The sequence below is a fragment of the Zalophus californianus genome, chromosome 9 (assembly GCF_009762305.2).
Source record: "Zalophus californianus isolate mZalCal1 chromosome 9, mZalCal1.pri.v2, whole genome shotgun sequence".
NCBI classification, from domain to species: Eukaryota; Metazoa; Chordata; class Mammalia; order Carnivora; family Otariidae; genus Zalophus; species Zalophus californianus.
In genome coordinates, this window is record NC_045603.1 from 122,349,854 (window position 1) to 122,374,523 (window position 24,670).

Below are 24,670 nucleotides of genomic sequence, written 5' to 3' on the forward strand. Positions count from 1 at the left end.
TATTTTTTTGGTCTACCACTTCAAAGCCAGCTCTCCTTGGTCAAAATGTTGTATTTTTCTTTCTCCTCTTACATCGTAATCTGTTTCACTTGTTTGGCTTTCTTCTCCATAGATTTCTTCATCTCTTTCACAATTTCTAGAAGCATTCATTGTTCAAATTAGACAAAGCATGACTACCTATGAAAGTCACTGAAGAAACACAGTCAAGGCAGGGGTGCCTGGGTGGCTCAGTTGGTTAAGCGTCTGCCTTTGGCTCAGGTTATGATCCCAGGGTACCGGGATCGAGTCCTGCATCGGGCTCCCTGCTCAGCAGGGAGTCTGCTTCTCCCTCTGACCCTTCCCCCTCTCATGTGCTCTCTCTCTCTCTCATTCTCTCTCTTTCAAATAAATAAATAAATAAATCTTAAAAAAAAAAGAAGAAGAAGAAAAGAAACACAGTCAAGACAAATGCACGATAAAATAATGGCTCATGGTGCATTTGCTACTGTGATCTCCTTCTCTTAGCCATAAAAATGCCTGAAATGAACATCCTATGTATTGCCACTGCATGAAATCTTGAAAATATCTTTGTCTACCAATTGTATTTGGAATGGGACTTGAGATTTTTCCTGTAGAATATATTGCTTAAAGAGTATTCTAATGAGTTTTGGGTGATGTAAATATATTTTCCAGTATAAATATTGTGCCTTCTCCCAACAACAAAAAAGAAGGAAGAAGAGATACAGGGATACAAGCATGCTATGAATTTGAGTATTTTTTAAAGGATTTTATTTATTTATTTGACAGGTAGAGATACAGTGAGAGAGGGAACACAAGCAGGGGAAGTGGGAGAGGGAGAAGCAGGCTTCCCACGGAGCAGGGAGCCCAATGCGTGGCTCCTGGGATCATGATCTGAGCCGAAGGCAGATGCTTAACGACTGAGCCACCCAGGTGCCCTGGTATGAATTTGAGTATTAAAAACCAAGAGTTATTCTACTGTAACATTAACTTAGAAAACACTCTCTTAAGAGTATGCCTGTATATTTAAAAATGAACTTCTTATGATCATCCCTCTACATATCATACCCAACCAAGTCATCCACTTCTGTGATTTTCAGGAATATTTATTTCCTCTGCATGATTATGAATAATAAATGAAATCAGCAAATTCATTTTTTATTAGTTTCAGGGGTAGAATTTAGTAATTCATTCAGCAATGAGGTATTTGGGGCTTTTGTGAGAGCAATTTCTTTGAAGGGAATGAGAAATGCAGAGGGGGTCTGAACCCTTGCTTTGAGCAGTAAGTGGAACATGATGGAGAAAAAACAGTGAGTGTATGATATGCTTTTAATAAATTTCAACATGTACGCAGTTAAACTTCGTAATCTCTCTAGCAGGGAAGAGGAGTAACAGGAAAAAAGAAGGAAGTAACATTTGCTGAACACCAACTATTTGCCAAGTATTGTTTAAAACACACTGCATATTATTATCCTAACTATTTTTCAAATCACTCAGAAGTAAATTCCAATAGTCCCATTTTTAGAGACAAGGAAGATAAGAATTAGGTTAAGTCAGTCAGGTGACATTACACATGTAGTGGGCCTTGCAAAGGTCCGTGTCCGTGTCTTTAAACCTCAGACACATGCATTTTGCACTAAGCATTGTGTATGGGGTTCTCTAACTTAGAACCAAGCACAATCAGCCAGATTTTCCTAACTCAGGACTCTGCCTGAGCTGCTGTACCAGCACTCTCATCAGTCGGTAGCAGCCTTTTAACTACTGCCAAATATTTCAGGGAAATGCGTGACCTCAAAGAGGAGCTAACCCATTTAGTCCCCATTGCTTTACATTTTTTTAAAGCAAAAGTTGATTAGCATGTGATATGTCAAAATATATGTGTTGTATAACTCCTATTTGGAAATGACTGTGGGGATCTAAAACACACACACACCCACGTACACACATACACCTACTTCCTTCCTTCATTATACTCAGAATTTTTATTAAATGTCTGCCAACAATACAGAGAATATGATAGTGACTAAATTTGAATATGGACATTTACAAGACGGATCTTGGTTGCCTTTTTCTTATTAAAATTCATTAAACAATTATTTTTATCCATCATCACTTAGCAATTAACAAAACTGCCATCAAAATAAGATCTTAAATATAACTTCTACAGACTTAATAATTATTTAATATTACTTTTGCTAATAAAGCCCTGTGTCTTGACTAATTAGAATCACCGATTCCAGATTGAGTTCAATTGCATCTTCCTAAATATATATGTTTTGCCACCTCTTCTCTTTTCTATTTTAAAGTATCTTTGATAGAGTTCTTAGCCTACCCACATGAATATCGATGAAAAGTATGTGAATAAGAGTCATTTTCAAAAGTTTAATGGATGTAGCTACTGTTTATGGCACATAACACCATTTACCCTTCTTCAATCTGTGCAAGTTCCAAGTTACGTGTTTTTATAGTAAAGAGAAATCAGCAACCATTAAGCCTTTCCAAGATACACATATACACACACATTATTCATGACACCAAAAATATTTAGACAGTCAGTAAATGATAAGATTGAATAATCACAATGCAACATGGAAAAATTATATGTTGGTGATCTCTGCAAGAAAAAAGCTTTTTGTCAAAACATATTATAGAAACATATTCTTAATAAAGTGCAAATAATGGAGGCTTACTCTCAAATATCTATGCCATCTAAGGAAAACTGACAAAGATGCCCAAATAAAGGATAATATGAGTTGATTTTATTGAATAAACATCTACCATGTACCAGACATGAGACTAGGCAAATTACATAGGCAGTGACCTCTTTATTCTCAGGGGCCTAAGAAATAAGTGATACTCTCTCTGTTTTACGGATGCGGAAACTGAGTCTCAGGGCAGTTATGTAATACATAGTGGTAAGAAGGGAGTCTGAGATTAGTAGCTAGTCTGCTCAAACATGGTACCTGTGCTTTCACATTTGGCGTTGGGGAACGTATTTGTGCTTCTATTTAAAGAAGAATACAACTGCAATTCTTGGATATTCACAAACTCTGGCTTAACTAATGGAACCCCATAGACAGACCTGAAAGCACCCTAGAATATTCACTTCCCCTCCTAGACTGTCCACTACGGTGGCCATTAGCCAGAAGTGGCTATGGAGCAAATGAAATGTAGCTAATCCCACTTGAAGTGTGCTGTGAGTATAAAATATACAGAATGTAAAATATCTCATTAATATTTTTCTAATGTTTTGTATTGAAATGATATTTTTGATATACTAGGTTAATGAAAATATATTAATTTCACTTTTTAAAATATAATTACTAGAAAATGTAAAATTACATATGTGGCTTACATTTGTGACTCTCTTTATACTTATATTAGACATTCATGGTATCAGTGATATGTTCAGGATACCACCCTCCTCCACCCCCAAATCTACAGAGAGAGAGAGAGAGAGAGGGACCATTCCTTTAAAAACATGAGTGACTCCAACAGAGTCCTCTAAACTCATGATGAAGTCATAGTTTGTCAGAATCACTTCACAGTTCAAGTCTAAACAAGCTGTAGCTTTTCACTTTTCCTAAAAGAAAGGCACATACTTTTAGTTTCTGGAGGCATAATTATAAATATTTCCAATAGTCTGTAGGAATGTTAACTCCATACACACATATTTCTCATCTGCCGCATTTGAATGTGGGCATTGTAACTAAGGAGATCATGAAAAAATTAAAGTATTTCACCTTATTTTTCAAAGTGTTCATTAATAATATAAATAAAGACATTTGGTTGTTTCTTTTTTTTTCTTTCCCCTCTTGGAGTCTTCCTACCACAGCCATTTCTACCAGTTATCCTACTTTATGCAAAGGAATACTGTATCTCCTTTTTATCTCTTACTGTTTTCTTTACTTTCCCTTCCTTCCTTTTTTTTTTTTTTCAATTTGTTTCCTAAGGCTAGTCAATACGTTTTCAATGCATGTTCATTTTGGGAAAAAGTTGAAACAAACCAATAATTGAGGTGGTCCCAGGTTAGCTCCCTATTTCTTTTGTAATATTATTGCAGACACTCAGTGATACTAGGTTCCTGCTTCAGCCAAATTACCCACTCACAGGACAGGCCACCTTGGCAGCCTGTGTGACACCCTCTTCTCCTGCCTCATGCTTTAGGGGTGCCCACACTCATTATTCAGTCTACTGTGCTCACGCATGGTGCCCCTATCCAGCAAACTGAAGAGTCTTTCCTTTCTATGAACGCTAGGTGAGGTTCCAAACTCCTGCACATCCTATAAATAAGCCTCAAATCAGATGTCCTCAACTGGGGGTTTTCTGCATTTTCTTTGCATCCTCTTAAAGTTTTGTGTATTTCTCCTGGCATTTAATTATAGCCTACCTAATATTAGAGTTACTCAAGGTGTTTTTCCTATCCCCCCTTACCATACTGAGTTATTCTTAAGAGCAGAGATTCTTTTATTTTCCATTCATCAAAAAATTTAATATGATACTTCAAGTATCATACATATATACAAAGAACTCTACCATTATTAATATGTGTCCTTTACTTGATAATATACATTTTATACCACTTTGTAGATACTTTGTAATCTTCCTTCTGGAAGTTGTTTTTAACTAACTTTTATCCGAGATTTCACAAGTTAAGAATCTGATATTCCCAACAAGACTGATTTGTCCTTCACACATCCCACTTTGTAGCTGTTCATTAAAGTTTGAACATGGTTCAACATAAAACTTGCTCCCTCACTACTTAGATGCTATAAGATTAGTTTTTCAAAAGACCAGACCTAGACACAAGCTAGTACAGCTACCATCCAAATAGTCGACAAAGAATGGAAAGCAAAGCTTTTCTCAAGGAAGTAGATGAAGTCTGAGGTATCTGAAATGCTCCTGCATTACAATTACATGAGGATACTTATCCCTAAACAGCCTTCAAATGTTCATTTGTTTTTCTCTATACTATTCCATGTAGTGCTGGAAACATGTCAGGAAAAGACTCTGTTCAACTACTAGTCAACTAGGAAACATTTATCTAGAAACTTCCTCTTAACCAAATTAAAATACTCCCTTTGACACAAATGGAGAAGTAAAGGCAGAAATGCAATGTTCCTTATTCCATCTACCATGCTAAAAGCCAGAGCAAACATTCTTCTTTTTAAAGCACTTTCATTTTCACTAATTATAAAAGATATAATTTATCAAACCATAAGAGACTCTTAATCTCAGGAAACAAACTGAGGGTTGCTGGAGTGGAGGGATGGGGTGGCTGGGTGATGGATATTGGGGAGGGTATGTGCTATGGTGAGCGCTGTGAATTGTCTAAGACTGATGAATCACAGACCTATACCCCTGAAACAAATAATACATTATGTTAATTAAAAAAAAGCTACAAAGACACACACACAAAAAAGATACAGAGTTTAGGAAGGTGAAAAAAAAGATATAATTTATATACCAAAGGAATGACACTTATGGTTTCTTCAATAAACTCATGATTTAAATATTACTATGTCCTATCAACTGACAAAATCTGTTTTTTTTCATTTTAATAATATACACAGCATTTGTTTTCATTCCATACCCCTAATATATCATGCAGATTAATGGTGCTTGCTATTTCCACTTCTTATATTGAACATACACCAACTCAACATTTTAATATAATTCTTTAGACAAATTACCAAAATATATTTTAGTTTAAAAGAGTATATGAACATATTCAATCTCCTAAACTATTGAAATATGTAAATACAACCATTCAAATTGCAATGTCCGCAGGTCTAAAAAGAATAAATGGCACATCCACAGTCATGCCTAATTAAAACCAAATAACTCGTTTTTTTGATGTTCTTATATTTTATTGGGTAAAATGATATTTGTTAAGGATTGAATTCTGAATCAGACTGCAAATAAACGAGTCCTATTTTGCTGATCTAAGAAGCAGCTGACTAAATAGAACTCAGAAACTGGTAAACACATTGAAGCTTGGAGAAAATGTGGAGGACAGCATTATGTGTCAAAGCTTGAAAGATTTTTTTTTTTTTAGATTTTTTTCTTTATGAAAGCAATGAATTACTAGGTATTTATATCATTTCTTTTCCATTTTTTTTCCTTCCCTTTCACCAAGCTGTAAAAATACCAAGCAATCACAACTTAAAATGTACCTGTTGGAAGAGGTGCTGCAAGTTCTTCTTTCATGGAGAACTGGGGTGATAGACAACTCTTTGTAAGCACAATGTCATCCAGGGCAATATCACCATGGTGTCCTTCACCAACTCGACCTTCAAATTTGAGTTGGAAGTCCTCATCATCAGACAGTGATAGTTCTTTCCGCTGCCAGAAATTGCCTTGTTCTACAGTGAGGTTAAGTAGGACCTTTGTTTGGTTGGAGACTGATACCTGGGTCAAGGTGAGTGCCCCAATGCCATTTCCATACATGTGATAATGAAAAATTATCTGTAACCAAAAATAGGAATATTGTATATAATTAGTACGATTAACTCCACTTTGCTTTCAATTATATCATATTGTCCTCTCCTTTATTAACAGACTCTCAAATGAAAACTAGATCTGCATGCCCTATTGTTCTGTGAGTACTCTAATACTGAGTGAAGTCAGGCCGGCCTTAAATCATAAGTTAATGATCCATGGAAGACAGAGCAGTAAGAATCAAATAGAAATTTAGGTGAAAAACTGAGCTGAGTTTATTTTCTTTCTCTGACTTCTAAATGGAGAATTTCCCAATAAACTCTTAAAGTCCACTGTCAAAGGAATAAAACATCATTAAAAAGTGATCTATCATCTAAAGACTTTTCATGATTAAGCAATAGTAGGAACTAAAGAAGACCATTTTTGGTATCATAAAATTTAAGGCATTTTCTTCAAAACAGTAGAGTAATCTGTTGCTTATTCTACCATATTCTTGCACTTGAAACACATTTTTAGATCTACAAGATCTTCAGGGCTCCACTATATCCCACCAAACTACCAGAACAGCAGTTATCCAAATTTAGTTGAAATGCTAGAAACATGATCTAAGAGAGCAGCCTTGGGCATGCCCCCCACTAAGAAAAATTAATATAAGTATTTCCAAAGATTAACACTTCAATGTTTCAAAGATGGAGTTTACCAGATTTTTAGTAATTGTTACACAGAAGGGTATTGTTAGAAGTAATAGTTACACAGCACTTTTAAGCTTTTGTCTTGTCATGTGTATGAACGAGGGAACACAGTAAAGGTGAGTGATCCCCACTCACCAGAAAAAAAGGTATTTTTGAAACACTAGCAGTCACGTATTATTATACCCTAGAGAAAGAAAGAAATGAATGTGCTTAAGGGTAAAGAATTTGATTAAACAAAATATGCAATGCACACTTCAAAAAGCATCAACTTAGAATAAGTAAGCCATGTGAAATGACTCTTCTCAAATTTCCTAACTGATGAAACCTTCAGGTATTCTTCTGTGATCCAAAATTGTCTCTTCTGTTGATGAACTTTTCCAACACAAGCTCTGTGACCATTATGACTTGTTCTGAGAGAGGACCCATGAAATCTTGGTTATATGACTCATTAGAGTAAGAAACATAAGGGGCCTATGGCCAACCTCTAAAACAGCATAAAAAGATACCAGAGAAAACGGTCTGATGCCCATAAGACATGTCTGTATGGATCCCCTGCAGCCATAGACATGGCCTTTCTAATGGTCTGTCTTGTTTTGTCTTACTTGTACAAGAAATCTGAGGCCTACCTTTCTAATTGCAATAAATATTTCCCTTTCTTCTTGAGGCCATTTTTTGAATGACCCCATGTAGTTAACATGCAAACAAACATATAAACACCTCTATTTCTACAGAAAACACTTGACAACAACATAGTCTAATCGCAGGGCATTGTGAGGGAATAAAACTCTGCTAAGTACAAGACTCATCTAGAGAGGCACTTTCTCTGGAAATTTCAGAGTTACTCAAAGGTCTCATCTCTTCCCACATCGATCTGTTTCATTTCTCCCACCACCCATCCCTAAAAAGGAAGAAAAATCTTCAATTTGATTTTGTTCTGCTTGAAGGTATTCCACAAGGTCAAGTGACAAATTTTTTTCACGAAATTTGAGAGGTCACCCTGCTTACCTGATATACATATTTTTTATATGAGCGACACAATCATTCCCAGCATGACCTTTCCTCACTTCTTTGTATTCAATCTATATCATAAATATTCATAAAATGAACCATTCATCATTAATTTTTTGACATTTCTTCTAGGCATATTTCATTATTCTCACACAGATGTATAAAACAGTGGGGGACTACAGTTCCAGGACCAGGGAAAAATAGAGATGGATGAAATCCTGAGTTACTACAGTATGAAAAACAAACCTTTGGAGCATTTTCAGAGGAAGCCTAAGTAGAAAAGCCAAGAAATCAAGCTGGAATGTTATACACTTTATGTTTAATTTTTAATTAGCTTTCTAAGACTAAATCAAATTTGTAAATTTCAGAATATCTATGGATATAGACAGATTTATAGATAGAGACTTGACATATAAAATCTGGTGTGCTTGGGCTTCGTTTTGGAGAGTTATCAAGTAATTGGAAAACAACAAAAACAGACAAGAAATACATTTGATTAAAATTCATTTGTTTGCTAAACTAATTTGATAAAGTTTATTGTTATTCTGTATAATTTGTTATATGTGCTTTAGACTGCTGAGTTAACTCTAAAACTCTGATCTGATCATGTCACTCTCTTGCAGAAAATTCTATCAAATGTGCCTCAAGAGATAACAGAAATGAGGTTACCCCCTGAGAGTTAAACTAGGAAATCAACTTAAGATGAGACAGAAAAGCTTCCAACACAAACTAAAAGTTTAGCATGTATTAAAACCATGACAATGGTAGGAAGTGAAGGCTGCTCAGTACAAAACAGAGGAGCAATGTAATGGGTGCAGGGAATTTGAGGAGCCTTGGGGAAAAGGTTTAAAACGCCTCCTGCCAAAGGTTAGGGCTCTGTGGTGGAGGCGTGTACACAAGGATATTATACTTTGAAACAATAAAGATTTCAATCATGCTATTATCTTCCAGCCTGATTCTTTGATCAGCTGACAACTTTCTGAATGTAATTTGCTTTCCTTTCAGTGTTCAAACACAGAACCCACCAGTCAGAATATGTGTGTTCACATCTTATGGAGACCATATTTCTCATTGTAAATATAAATGGCACATTTATTCATATACCATTCTCCTGTAAGCAAGATTCTTGTGAAGTCATCTCTGAGTGATTAATTTACATTATATGTAAAGCTAAGTTTAGAACCTAACTCAGCTGACTTAAATCCTTTGTGAAATAAAAGCAATCAATAAAGAAAAGTGAAGGACCTGAAAATACAGTCATCATAGAGGGTGGTTGTCCCAAAGAGCCATACAATCCTATTTATACTTTCAATAGTACTAACATTTGCCTTAAAGCTCCGCAGGATAAGGGCCAAACCATCTTTTCCTCCCACCTATAGAAGTTCTTCTACCTTTTTTAGGGCTAATTTTAGTCTTTCTCATGAAGACTTCGTCAACCATTTTATAGTGGCTCCAACTATCTCTAATATTCCTTCTTGGGAATATTTATAAACTACTTGAATTTTCTTTCTGACAGTGAAATTCTCATAATTCCAGTAAGTACTAAATTCCTTGAGAGGAAGCAACTGCATTTTACTTCTTTTGTACTATCCATAGCTTACAGATAAAAACCATGAAGTTTTCCAGTGGTTTTCAAAATTCAAATATCTATGGAATTTATCAATAGGATAAATTCTTCCCAGTTCTAATAATCCTTCTCTTTCATCCTTACTGTACTTTTCTCCTTTCCATACATATCCTAGGTTGAAGAAATTCAAACTCAGCTTTGGTCTGGTCTTGGCCATTCTATTTTCTGTATTAGCGTTCTCAGCAGTCACTTACAACATTTCTGGGTTTTTCTCTTACCTTGCAGTTTTTGCTTCTTCTGCTTATGACTGGGCTGGAAATTCTGGCTGCTCTCATGGGCTGTTGAGGAAACAAGCTCTTTATGAAGATGTAATGACCAGAGGAGTTTCGTAAGGTGTGATCAGCAGCTGGCTCTGTGCCTACGGCAGGGATGCTGCTAGCTTTCAGATTCCAGTCAAAGTCATCATCCTGCTCCTGCTCCCAAGAGCAAAGGTCAAATTCAAAATCACAGCGCCCACTGGAGGTACCTGGAAAACATTTCCCAATTTATGGTAAAGAGAAAAAGGAAATTAACGGACTTTAAGATATGCAATCCAAAATTACCGTGATCTTGACACATCGTGTAATAGTCGACACCTTAGAAGATTATACTGACATCAGCACTAAAACAGAATATTTTAAATCTATGGTTAGTAATTAATGTTTCAACATTTTATCTCATTTGGAAAAGACTTAGATATCAATAAATTCAACTCAATTTATCATTTAACCTAGCAAAACTTCAAAGTGTTAGGTTACCAAAGATTTTGAAAGCTATTTAATAGTTTGTCTACAAACCTTTTTGTCTTTTAACCAACTTGTTCTTAACAATTAGCCATGAAAAGTTCCAGAGACAAAATCAACCATTATCTTAGGTCATTTTTGTTGGCAAATTGCACTAGTCGCAACTTGAATTGAACTAATAAGTTCAGGTAAAAAAAAAAAAAAGCTGATTATCTAGAGAGGCTTGTGAAGATGTGGGAGTAGCACAGTTCTCAATTGGTTACTAAAGTTTTCAGAAACTAAGGTTTCTAAGAATTAAAATTCTGATAAATGTAATTAAGATGCTAGAATGGCTCAGGGAAGCAACTCTGTATGTAAGAAAGTAAGAGGTGTATAAAAAGGAATAAGGAATTAAAATACATTTTTGTTGAGGGAAAAGAAAGTAATTTTGTCCTAAAATGAAACTGGTTTAGAGACAGAAGGCTTACAACAAAATCTGTATTGAAAAAGAAAAAGAAAAACCAAAAACTTGTAAAAGATTTGTGAGGGGGAATCTCTGGAAAAAAATTTTTTCCAGGGTCAGAGCTGACTAGGATTGGAATAAATGAGTTTTAAAAGTACACTGGCATAAAATTGAAATTTGGCTTCTCTCTGTACTAAAAAGACAAATTTTTCTTGGATTATTGCTCCAAGAAAATTGTAATTGATAAGAAATTGTAAGCAAAGCTTCTGTTTTGTCTTTATCAGGTCTTTGACTACGTGAAACAGTTAAAATTTCTCAAATTAAAGGAGCAAAGTTTTGCTAACAACTAGATAACCTGATGTTTTTGCCTATGAAATCCCTTGTTACCACCTCGGTTAAATAAATAATGAAACCTTAAGTTTTATAGTGATCTGTGATCCTATTTAGGCATGTGCTTTAGAGCCTTCTGATATTTTTAATAAATTTCCCAAACATTAAAATTCTGAATAAAGTATTTTTGGCTAAAAGAAAAAAGAATATTTTAGTTTGCTACACATAGCTATTTCCATGGCTTGTGCAAATTTATTTCTCCACAAATCTGGTTCCCAGTCCCAAAATCAATGAGAAGATATTTTAGCATTATACACATTTCCTCCTCCAAACAACTATTTGGTCGACATAATTTTATTTCTTCTTTCTTCTCATCTTTGCTCCTCAGGGTCTGGTAGGGAATTTAGGAAGCTTCTTATTCAATAGTTTGGCTTGGGAAATGCTGCCTAAAGCAAAAGTTACTAATCACTGAAACTTTTTTTTTTAACATAATCCTCATTTTAGAGATGCGAAAATTGTGAAACAGAAAAGGTAAAAAGTGTATTAACTGGAATTACAATAAGTTGCAGAAATTAAATATGTGACATTGCATGAAATACCAACTATCTCTCCCAGGTTCCTAAAAATATTTTATTACAAACGTTGTCATGTTTTCATCTACTTCCAGGACAGCAAGAATGATTGAGGTCAACCATGACCTTGTTTATTTTCTGCCTGCTGGATCTATCCATTTCTGATAGATGGGTGTAGAAATTTCCAACTATGATAATGGATTCATCTATTCTTGCAACTGTATTAGTTTTTGTTTGATGTTCAATTAGGTGCATACACATTAGGGATTGTCACGCTTCCTTGGGGAAGTGACTCCTTTATTGTTATATGATGCCTTTATTTTTCCTTGGTAACTTTAGAAGTTTTATTTTACCTTCACTTCTTCTCTTGGGCTCTCTTTTCCTTTTGTAGACTTGAGTTTCTGACTTAGATTATTTTCCTTCCTCTAAAAACTTTTTTTTTTCCAAAGTAGGTTTTCTGGCAAAAAAAATAAAATTTTCTTGATCTGTGTTTGTGTGAGAAAGTTAAGAAAGTATTTGTCCTTCATTTTAGAAGGATAATTTCATAGGGTATGAATTCGAGGTTAGTTTTTCTGTTTTTCCCCCACAACACTTTGTTTCAATCTACTTTCTTCTCATTTCTGTAATTTCTGAGAAGTCAAGTATAATCCTTACATTTGTTCCTCTATAGGTAAAGTGTCTTTATCTTTCTGACTTCTCTAAGGATTTTACTTTGATTTTCTGTATCTTGGAAATAATATGCGTAGGTGTAGGGGTCATTTTTTGTTTTTTTTTTAAGTTTTTATTTTGTTTTGTTTGCATTTATCCTGCTTTACATTCTATGCTGTGTTTTTGTGTCCAACCTTCATTTGGGGAAAATTCTTAGTCTTTATTTCTCCAAATCTTTCTTCTGTTCCTTTCTCTTTCTTGTCCATGTGGCATTCCCACTACACATGTTACACCTTTTGTTGTAAAGTCTTTGGATATGCTGTTGTGTTTTCTCAGTCTTTGTTTTCTCTGTTTTTCAGTTTTGGAGATTTCTATTGTGATGTCCTCTAGCTCAGATACCATTCTTCAGCTGTGTCCAGGCTACTAATAAGCCCACCAAAGCTTATTCATTTCTGTCACAATGGTTTTGATCTCCAGGATTTCCTTCTGATTCTTAGGATCTCCATCTCTCTATTTACATTGCCCATCTCTTCTCGCATGCTGTTTTATCCACTAGAGGACTTAGCATATTGATCATAGTGATTTTAAATACTTGGTCTGATAATTCCAACATCCCTGACATGTCTTTCTGATGCTTCCTCTCTCTTTTCAAATTATGGGCTTTTGTCTTGGTGTTTTTTTGATTTTTTGGTTTTTTGGTTTGTTTTGCTTTTCAGGAGGCCATGTGATATTTTCTTGATAGTCGGACATGATATACTGGGTAAAAGGTACTCCTGTAAATAGGCCTCAGTGTGGGGAGAGGGGAGGTATTCTACAGTTCTATGATTAGGTCTCAGTATTTTAGTGAACCTGTACCTCTGGACTGTGAACCTAACAAGTGTTTCTCAGTTCCCCCCCACCCCCACTTATGTGGAACAAGATATCTAGAGAGGGTTAGCAATGGAGAATTCCCTTCCACCAGGTCGGTTAGGCTCTGAGTATACCCTGGCAGTTGAGGCTTTCATTGTCTGAGGGAATGCCTTGTGAGGAAGAGCAGAGTGCTCTGTGATACCTCAAAATGGTGTTTTTCCCCCTCGTTCTGTTGGAAGAAGATTTTTCTCCAATATTTACTGGGAACATGGTCAAACTTCTCACAATATTATATTTACACAAAATATTACAAATATGAATCTCACAATATTATAGGGTATCCCAATAAGTGGGTTTCCTGAAGTTTTTAACTCTCAGGCTTGTCCACATGGCAACTCCAGCACTTCATCAATGCCAATTCAGATTTTGTACCCGGGTGTAGTTCTGTTAGTGGATTCTGCTCCTGAGTCTCTAGTCTTCTAATGTGTGACTCCCTGGGTTCATTTGCCTCTCTTCAATGTTGGGAACATTTATCCTGTGTCCTCCTCTTTTATGAATTCAATAAGGGTTCTTGATATTTTAGTCTCTTCAGCCTTTGACTTGTTAGAACCAAGTTGTGACCTCTAAAATCATCATATACAGACAGCACTGGATAGTAGGAACTACACAAATATCTTCCTATAATTCTGCTGGTAAATTATAAAGCTAATGATGTAAGTGATGATGTTGTAAAACTGAGCATTGTGTTACTAAGAGCTTGTATCTTATAAAATTGTATGTTTAGGATACTTTTCATGTTCTTTATTTTTATGTGCATGATGCAGCATAAAGCCAATGAGTAATCTGATCTTAAGCAATAAAATGTACAGATCAGAATTCTTTGACAATAGTAATTCTTTATTAAGTTCTCTCTGAATATTAAAGTGAAAAAATCTTAAAACTCATAATTATATGTGAGGTGGTGCCCCAAAACTAAAAATACTAAAGAAGAATCAAAGTTGCAGCATGTTGATAAGTATTTATATAAAGATTTGTCTCTTCATGAAAGCTCATTTGAACAAGTACTCAAATATTTCAGGAAATTTAATGTACACAAGAGTAGGAATGATTCTACCACCAAAGCTCTCAGGGCCCTGTTCTTCAGTGCACAGGCCAAAGAAAGACAGGTGCACATCCCAGCTGAAGCCACAGCAATTCTGGGACAAAGATTCTACACTATTCTATTACATCAGACTCTTTAAGAATCTCCAAATTGTGCTAGACATGATCAAAATCATGTCTTTCTTTTTTTTTTAATTTTTTATTGTTAATCACCATACATTAGTTTTTGATGTAGTGTTCCATGATTCATTGTTTGTGCATAACACCCAGTACTCCACGCAGAATGTGCCCTTTAATACCCATCACCAGGCTAACCCATCCCCCCACCCATAATCATGTCTTTCTTTATGGATTCATTCTTACAGTTAGCATACGTCAGATACAATTGTTTAAATACACAAAATAACTTCTATGTTATTTGTAGCTAAAAAAGTGGAAAATTGGAAAATACATGGATCTTACCATTGTTTTGATACCATTTTGGAGTGTAAAGACCACAAGATGAAAGTTAATTTCATCTTCCAGAAAAAACCTTGCCCAATAATGAAGAATGGCCTAAAATAATTTTAAGTTTTTGAAGTAACTAAAAATTAATTAAGAAAGCATCAAGACTAATATGCTTTTTCAAATGGTTTAACAGAAAGGCTAACATTGATTTTTAATACTTTCAAGGATAGAGAAAATTTCTCTGTCATAATTCTGTCACCAAATGAACATGATGGCATTTTCTATCCAATTGCTTTCTTTATTTTAAAATTACATTTGAAACATTCTGGTAATTTACTCTTTCCTACAAAAGATGGTAATAGACTCTTTTGCTTTAGAATACTAACGTTCTCCTAAGTATCCTTTCAGGGGCCTGGGAGGTAAATACATTAAAATAGTAATGAACCCCAACTCAAGATCAAGTTTAGAATCTGAACAGTTGTTTCATTAAAAATTATAAAACGAAGTAACTAATTCAGTTGACCTTGTGTTAGAAAATTTAGCAGCCAATGAAGACTAGATTGCCATATAGACCAGCATCCAGAAAGGCCACTTGAATAAAGAAATGATGTGTGCTGGGGAAAATCAGATTTGTTCTGTTTCAAAAATCATACAAATGCTGCTACATGAATTTCTATCATGTAAATTCTATTTTTCTTTTGATATTTCCTATTGTTTTGAAGATATGTTTCCTTGGAAAGCTTATTTCTAATGTATCGTTGGGGAAAATACAATGAGCACGCATAAGTCGTTTGGATTTCACATCACTATGGTGAGGGGGGACAACTTATAATTTCCTATTTCACAATTTCCCATGGGTGCCAGGTGAGAAAGGCAGCAAAGAGTCTTCTGTGCAGATGCCAATTCCTGCCATTTCATGGAGCAATTAATGCAAGCACCAGACAGGTTGTGCCATCAGGAAGACAATGATCACATTTGTCTCCAGCTGTATCATCCATCAAACCAGTTTCTACCTTTCTAAATGCTATAATTTTTCCATCGATCACTATTCTCATGAGCATGAAATATCAGTTTCATTAAAAAAACTCATAATTTTGAAAGACCATAACCTAAATTCTTTTAAGACTCAACCATCAAATTCCTAAAATTAAGATCTCATTGTTCTATTCAATTATTCATTTAATATAAATTTATTGAGCATATGCTATAAATAAGGCACATTTAGGAAGATAAAAAAACTAACTGGAAAGGGGGCTACTGTGTATTGACTATAATCCGTGTCCAGTTCTGAGCATTCTCTTAATTTATGTTATTTTATTCAAGTCCCACAACATACCAGTATAATAGTTGTTATTTTTAGTTTGGTTGATGAGAAAGCTGAAGTTCAGAGTACAATACTAAGCAAAGTATCACTCTGTAAGTAGCAGAACTATGAGTTGAAGAATTATATAAATGGAACCCCGTACCACTAATCCCCTTTATAATGTGGTGCACAGTGCTCCAGGGTGCAGGCAGCAAAATAATAAATAACAAATCTACAAAATACTACAGGGTAAGAAACTGTATGTGTCTATGAGGAAATCCTTGAAGAGATCTCTTTGTCTATAGGTAGGCAGCTATGAAAAGATGGCAGCCATCCACTTTGGCTTGATTCTTCTTGAGGTAGCACGGTGCAGTTTATCAATTCTTTAACTCTGTTCATCTAAATATGAATATGATGAATCCTATAAATTATATCCATCTTTGGGAGATTTAAAAATACACGAGCATATTATTAACACACAAGCTCTGACAATTCCCACAATGTGGAAACTATTTCTTTATATAACAAAGAATACTCCCAACTTATCTAAGGAAGCTATGGATTTGTTTATTTACTTATTTACTTATTTAGTAGACCTATGAATATTATGTAGATTACTATATTGATGATGCACATGACAAGTTTTACAAATGCTATTAAAATAAACAAGAAAAAAAGCATAATTTGAGAAATTAGTTTCCAGTTATAAATGGGGCATTTTCTCAGCTTTGTGACTTTGGAGATTGTGTTAGTTTTTAGTGCTTCCATAATAAAGTACAACAAAATGGGCAGCTTTAAACAATAGAGATTTATTCCCTCAAAGTTACTAAGGTGAGCAGTCTGAAATCAATGTGTCTATGGTACCATGCTCTCCCTAATGGCCCTAGTGGAAAATACTTCCCTGTCTCTTTATAGCTTCTCCTGGCTACTGGCAATCTAAGCATTTCTTGGCTTGTAGATACATCCCTCCAATCACAGGGCAATCTCTCTGGGTGTTCGCACACTATCTTCCCTCTGGTTGTCTATGTCCATATTTCCCTCTTCTTAAAAGAATAAGAGTCATTGGGTTAGGGTGTACCTTAATCTAGTATGACCTCATTTTAACTCAGTACATCTGCAAAGACCCTGCCTCACCTAAGGTCACATTCACAGGTTCTTTGTGGACATGAATTTTGGCAAGACACTATACAACCAAGTACTGGAATGATTACATTTTTTAAAGTAACTCTCTTAGGCTTTTGAGATATATAATCACATTATTAGAAAGTAATTATAATTTAGTGTTACTGTATTTCATTTTATGCCTATATGTATATAATGCCTAAAACCAGAACAAGAGTATTAAATAATAATAGCAAACACTCTTAATATAATCTTGATTTTAATGAAAATATTTCATTGTTTCCTTCAATTTGTTCAATCACCTGTAAGATGTTAAAGTTCTATCATTCTATATATTACAGAAATGGGTATTAAATTTAAATAAATATTTCAGCACCTATCAGTTTTTTTTTTTTTTTGGTGGTTTATCTGGTTACAAGGACAGTGTGTTACTTCTTTAAATAGTGTAAGATCCTCACCTCAAAGTGTATGATGTAATGATTCTATTGCTGAATTTGGCTTGCTACCATTTTCAGTTCTTCTACATTTATATTCACAGGGAGTCTGAACTATAGTTTCCTTACTTTTCTAATTTTTTGGAGGCTTCATTATCAGTGATATATTAGCTTTATAAAATAAATTCAGTCATTTTATATGGTTAGAATAGTTTCTTTGGTCATTATCAGTTCATTAAAATGTGACAGAACCCTGTAGTATCTCTCTCAAGAGACAAAATTGAAGGACATTTGTTGATAACTTTATTTGATAGTTAATGGTCTATTCAGGTTTTCTGCATCGTTAGTTAATTTTGGTCATTTTTCTCATAAAGAATTAACTATTTCATTGACATTTTCAACCTATCACAAAGTTATTGGTTTCTATATGGTTATTAATTCCCCTTTAACAAGGTTACATTTATTCAAATGTGTTTTTCTCCTTTTTTAAAATTAAAAATTGGTGTTTTGTCTACTTTGTCTACTTAAAAAAATAACATACTTTTGAATTTGTCATTTGAATTGCTTGTTTTCCAAACTATTACTTCTTTCTCCTGAGTTTAATACTATTTCATTTCTAATAAATTTTTATTTTTAAAATAATTTAAAGCTTACAGATAAATTGTAAGGGTAGCATAGCACCAGAAATCCTTTTGACAGTTCAATAAAATAAGGGAATAACTGTTCTGAATAATAAATTTATTCTAAAAAATCAACAACTTGGAAGAAATGAGAAAATACTTGTAAAAAACACCTTAAAACTGAAACAAATCTGAATGGGGCTCTATCCATTACAAAAACTGAATTCATAATAAAATATTTCCCACACACCCAGTTTTAATCTCAGATGGCTTCATGGGTGAAATCTATTGAACTTTTAAGGGTGAAATTGTATCAACTCACACAAACTCTCTCAGGACATAAGGAAAAGAGAACTCTTTCCTACTCTCCTTACGAAGCCAGTATAATGCCAATACCAAAGGCAGACAAGCAACTGCAAGAAGTTTAGAGACCAATGTCCCCCATAAACATAGGTGCAAAATCTTTAACAATACATTTTATCAAGGAATGTGTTTGACTTAATGTTCAAAAATCAAATAATGTAATTCAACACTTTAACACAAAAGGAGAAAAAAATCATATGATCTTCTCATCTAGATGCATGAAAGGCACTGAAAAAAGTAAACACTTCTTTATGATAAAACCTGATGTAAACTAGCAATAAAAGGGAACTCATTCAAACTGAAAAAAGAAACCTGTGAAGAACATATGTTAGTTTCATACATAAATGTGAAATACTGCAAAATTTCACCCTAAGACTGGGAACAGGGTAAGATAGTCAAAAGCACCTCTTTTATTCAACAACTGTCCAAAAGTTCTAGTCTGTGCAATAGGAAAAGAAAATCATATAAAACATATAAAAACACAAATTAAATCAGTTGCCTACATAAAAAAAATTCTAAGAAATCTATATGGAAACTACTAGAACTCTTAAATCAATTTGATAAGGTTGCAGGGTACAAGGAAAATATATGAAAATCAATTGTATTTCTATAAGTTAGCAGCAAAAACTTACAAGTTGAAATTAGAAAATAATTTTAGTCACAATAGTGTGAAAAGAATAAAGTACTTGGCAATATATATTAAAAAGACATGTCTATGTATCATATGACCTCACTGATATGAGGAATTCTTAATCTCAGGAAACAAACTGAGGGTTGCTGGAGTGGTGGGGGGTGGGAGGGACGGGGTGGCTGGGTGATAGACATTGGGGAGGGTATGTGCTATGGTGAGCGCTGTGAATTGTGCAAGACTGTTGAATCACAGATCTGTACTTCTGAAACAAGTAATGCAATATATGTTAAGGGAAAAAAAAGAGGAAGAAGATAGCAGGAGGGGAAGAATGAAGGGGAGTAAGTCAGAGGGGGAGACGAACCATGAGAGACAATGGACTCTGAAAAACAAACTGAGGGTTCTAGAGGGGAGGAGGGTGGGGGATGGGTTAGCCTGGTGATGAGTATTAAAGAGGGCACATTCTGCGTGGAGCACTGGGTGTTATACACAAACAATGAATCATGGAACACTACATCAAAAACTAATGATGTAATGAATGGTGATTAACAATAAAAAATTTAAAAAACTAATGATGTATGGTGATTAACATAACAATAAAAATTAAATAAATAAATAAACAAATAAAAGACATGTCTATACTGGACTTGCCTATACAGGATGTCTATACTGGGAACCTAAAGTACTGTTGAAAGAAATTAGGGAAGACCTAAACAAATGGAGAAGTGTACCACTGGAAGACTCCGTATCATTAACATGCAGTTTTTCTCCAGTTTATTTTATAGATTCGATATGACCCTATCTGAAATCCCAGAGAGTCTCTTTGTAAAAATGAGCAGGTATATAGTAAATATGCAGACATGTAATGGAAAGGAGTGTGAGAGAACGTTTCTGGGTGATATAAATGTTCTATATTTGTGATATATGTGCATGCATTTGTCAAAATATCAAATTGTGATGTATGCACTATATATTTTGCTTAAGAAACTAAGAACAAATATCAAATTCTAATTATTTAGCTTGCTTCTAACAGTGATATATGTTGACAGTTCTGAAATTGGAAGGCCTTCTGCATATTCTAGATGTGAATTAAATATAAAGATTGATTAAAATTGGTACTAGGCTGTTGTTGGAGGTGAAGGTGACAAATATGAAAATGTATTGGACTAAAATTGGTGGTATCCATGGTGGATGGACGGATGAATGGATGGGTAGATGGAGGGCTGGATGGGTAGATTGGTAGGTAGGTAAATAGGTAGATAGGCAGGTAGATAGACGATAGGCAGGGAAATATATAAAGACACATGTGTACATATACATATATTTACTAGCTCTGTCCACTGAGAAGGCCAAGAAGCAATGACACATTACAAAAAATAATCTTGATTTTTAAAATAACATTCTCCACTAAAAAGAATCAGGGCTCTTTAAAGCTGATATCAAGTCTGGGGAAGAAAAAAGTATAAGATGAGCCTGGGATATTTTGCTGTGCAAGATAAAAGGATGTGATCAAAGAATGATGAACACATCTGAAAGTTCATAGAAGATAGTTTATAGGAGTTCTTATTAGACTAATCTGGAATAATTTGATAATCAGAATAAATCATGATAATTAATTATAACCCTTTGGATGAAATTTAAATCTATGAGATAATAACATAAATAAATAACAAGTAAAGAAACAAATAGAGCAAAGGCAAAGCTCTCCTTTACAGTAGAAAACCAATTGATGTGGAGTGAAAACATAAGAAAATCATCAGTGGGCTATATGACCCAGCAATCACAATTTTGGGTATATCCAAAAAAACTGAAGTCAAGAACATGAAGAGATAGCTGCATATTTTCATAGTCACCAGTATTTGCATGTGAATTAATAATTATTTTTAAAAGAATTACTTTATAGTAGAGAGATGTGAATGACTGTACCTTAACCAGTTGTTTAAAGTAAACATCAGGAACATTAGCACAAATCAATAACATGCCTCCTGATATGAAGCCCTGAGAAGGACCTATGATTACATCTGTGGTATTCTTTTTTTTTTTTTTAACATTTATTGTTTATTTTCAGAAAAAGAGAGAGAGAGCATGAATGGGGGGAGGGGTAGAGGGACAGAGAATTTCCAGCAGACTCCCCGCTGAGCAGGGGGCCCAACGCGGGGCTTGATCCCAAGACCCTGATATCATGACCTGAGCTGAAGGCAGATGCTTAACCGACTGAGCCACCCAAGCGCCCCTGTATCTGCGGTATTCTTGCTAACACACTGAATATTTTATCTAGTTCTAATAATTAATGACAGAGAAATAATCAAATCTCTCACAATGATTATGACTATTTCTATTTTTATTTAATTCTGTATGGTTTTATTCCACATACTTTGAAGCTCTATTACACATGCATATTTCTGACATAACTTCTAGATAACTATAATTTTCCTTTTATCATTTGTAATTTTTTCAAAAGTCTACTTTTATACTAACTTAGGTACTATGTATATATTGAATTTGCTGTCTTTAACAGAATAAGTTTATTTTATTTTTTTTTTTAAAGATTTTATTCATTTATTCATGAGAGAGACAGAGGGAGAGAGAGAGGGAGAGAGAAGCAGAGGGAGAAGCAGGCTCCCAAGGAGCAGGGAGCCCGATGCGGGACTCGATCCCAGGACCCTGGGATCATGACCTGAGCCGAAGGCAGACGCTTAACCATCTGAGCCACCCAGGCACCCTTTAACAGAATAAGTTTAAATATAAAGTCAGAGATAGGTTGAAAGTCAAAGGTTGGAAAAATATACACCAAATTGTTGTATTATGCTTTTTTAACCAATCAGAAATGTTTGCATTTTAACTGATATGGTTAGGCTAGTTACATTTGATATAATTAATGTTTTGACAAGATTTAGATCTTTCATTTTATCATTTTTTCTATTTTTTTTAAATTATTATTTTTCCCATTTGATATTTATTATTTTCTTTCTCCTGTGTTGTTTCAAATATTTTTAGTATTCCATTTTAATTCTTCTATTGGGTTTTTAACTGTATCTCTTCACATTTTAGTGTTGGTGTAGTGATTGCATGTGCATACTTCACTATCACTATTTAGAGTTGACACTGTTCTTCATGCAAAATTTTAAGAAACTTGGTACAGTTTAATTCCACTCACCTTCTGTTCCTTGTGAAATTTTTGTCATATTGATCTACCTAGGATATAAAGAGTGCAAAAAATGTATCTTTTCTTTAGAAAAGTCATGTATCTCTTAGAGAAGTTAGTAGAAGAAAAGAGAAAATGTGGTCTTATATATTTACCCACATAATTATTATTACCGTCATTTCTTCCTGAAGATTCAAATTTCAATCTGGTGTCACTTACTTTTAGCTTGAAACATGTCCATCAGTGCATGCTGATGCATACTGATACCTCGTTTTTCATTTATCTAAAAATGTCTTTACATCGCCTTATTTTTTGAAAGATATTTTCTCTAGATAGAAAACTATGTTGGGATGCCTGGGTTGCTCAGGTGGTTAAGCATCTGCCTTCGGCTCAGGATATGATCCCAGAGTCCTTAGTCCTTGTTCAGTGGGAAGGCTGCTTCTTCCTCTGCCTGCCACTCCCCCTGTTTGCTCAGTCTCTCTCTTTCTCTCTCTCTCTGACAAATAAATAAAAATAATTTTTTTTTAAAAAGAACTCTATGTTGATAGGTCCTCCCTCCTCCCCCATTTTAGCAATTTAAATATATTCTTCCAATATCCCAAGGCCTGTTTTTGGGTTTTGTGATGAGAAGCTAACAAGCCTATGATTGTTCTATTTTATATGAATTTTTTTTCTGGTGTCTTCCAAGATTTTCTCCTTTTCATTTTGTAATGATTTTCATTTACTTTGCCTTAATCATCCTAATCATCTTAAATTGATGTTTTTCATAGATTTGGAAAGGTTTGATAATTATTTGTTCAAATATTTTTCTGCCTCACTTTCCCCCCATTTCCTTGTGTTTCTTCATTAACATGTATGTAAGAATATTTGATGGGGTCCTGTGGAACTCTCAGGCACTGATCAGGTTCTTTTCATTTTTTTCTCTTCTTAGATAACTTCCAATTAGTAGATCTGTCTTGAAGTTCAATGTTCTTTCTTCAGTTGTCTCTAACATGTTTTAAGTCCACCCAGTAAATTTTATTTCAGATAATGTATTTTTCAATTATAGAAGTTCCCCTTGGTTCTTTCTTCTATTATTCTTCCTTCTCTTTTTTATTTTCTTCCTCCTATTTTTACTTTACCTCCTCCTCTTCCATCTTCCCCATCTTCTTTTTCTTCTTCTCATTCTTCATTTTCATGTCTCTGCTGAGATTCTCAATACCTGTGGCTACCTTGCTTACTGAATCTAAGTTTTCCATCATCTTGGCCTCCAGTTCTTTTTTCCTTAAGATTTTATTTATTTATTTTAGATAGAGCATATGCGAAGAGGAGCAGAGGGAGAGGGACAACCGTGGAGTCTGATGTGGGGCTCGATCCCACAATTGTGAGATCATGACCTGAGCCAAAATCAAGAGTCAGACACGGAACCGACTGAGCCACCCAGGAGCTCCAGGCTCAATTTCTATTGATTTTTTTATTGTCGTTCTCTCAAATGTATACAAATTTTCCTGTTTCTTGATATGTGTAATTTTTTTCTTTTTACTTATATGGTGGAATTATAGATGATATATTGTAGCAAATTAGAGTTATGTCATGTTCCTTAAAAATGTGTTACACTCTTTACACAGTTAATTCCTGACAAATCTTTCTCATCTAACCAAGCTAAGTTCTATTATTGTTTCAGTTATCTTAAAATTGTTTAATGACTTCCACTATGTACATTTTAATACGGTATATCATGTACCAGGTGTCCAGGTGGAGAATTGACATGTGTGTACCTGAGTACCATAGTGTGAAGTCTTCGGAGATTATGCACTTGGTAAATAATAGTCTGTGCTCTTGGAGTAACAAGAATTTGGAAATAGATGAAGTAAAATATAAGATCACCTTTTTCAAACTTGGGGTTTTTTTAAGGGGAAAATTTGTACACACTTTGCAATAGAACTCATGTAAGTTTTCTTTTTTTTTTTTTTGAGATTTTATTTATTTTAGAACACAAGGGGGTAAGGGAGAGGGAGAAGCTGACTCCAGGCTGACCAGGGAGCCCCATGGGGTTTGATCCCAGGACCCTGAGCCCAAGGCAGATGCTTAACAGACTGAGCCACCCAGGTGCTCCAGGTTTTTCTTCTAATTAAAAAAGATAATCCACTTTCACAACTAGGATCACATTTGGATTTGGTGGTGATTTGGAAAAAAAATA

General features: G+C 34.5%; 1 protein-coding gene across 1 annotated transcript in view; it reads right to left on the reverse strand.

Annotated features, from left to right (window-relative positions):
- MALRD1 (MAM and LDL receptor class A domain containing 1) overlaps positions 1-24,670 on the reverse strand; it is a gene marked incomplete at its 5' end in the record, with an annotated part of 847,841 nt that overhangs the window by 416,347 nt on the left and 406,824 nt on the right. The window contains 2 exons of the mRNA XM_035729081.1: positions 6,174-6,465; positions 9,984-10,231. Of these exons, the coding sequence (XP_035584974.1) occupies positions 6,174-6,465; positions 9,984-10,231 (540 nt within the window). The remainder of the gene's footprint in view (positions 1-6,173; positions 6,466-9,983; positions 10,232-24,670) is intronic.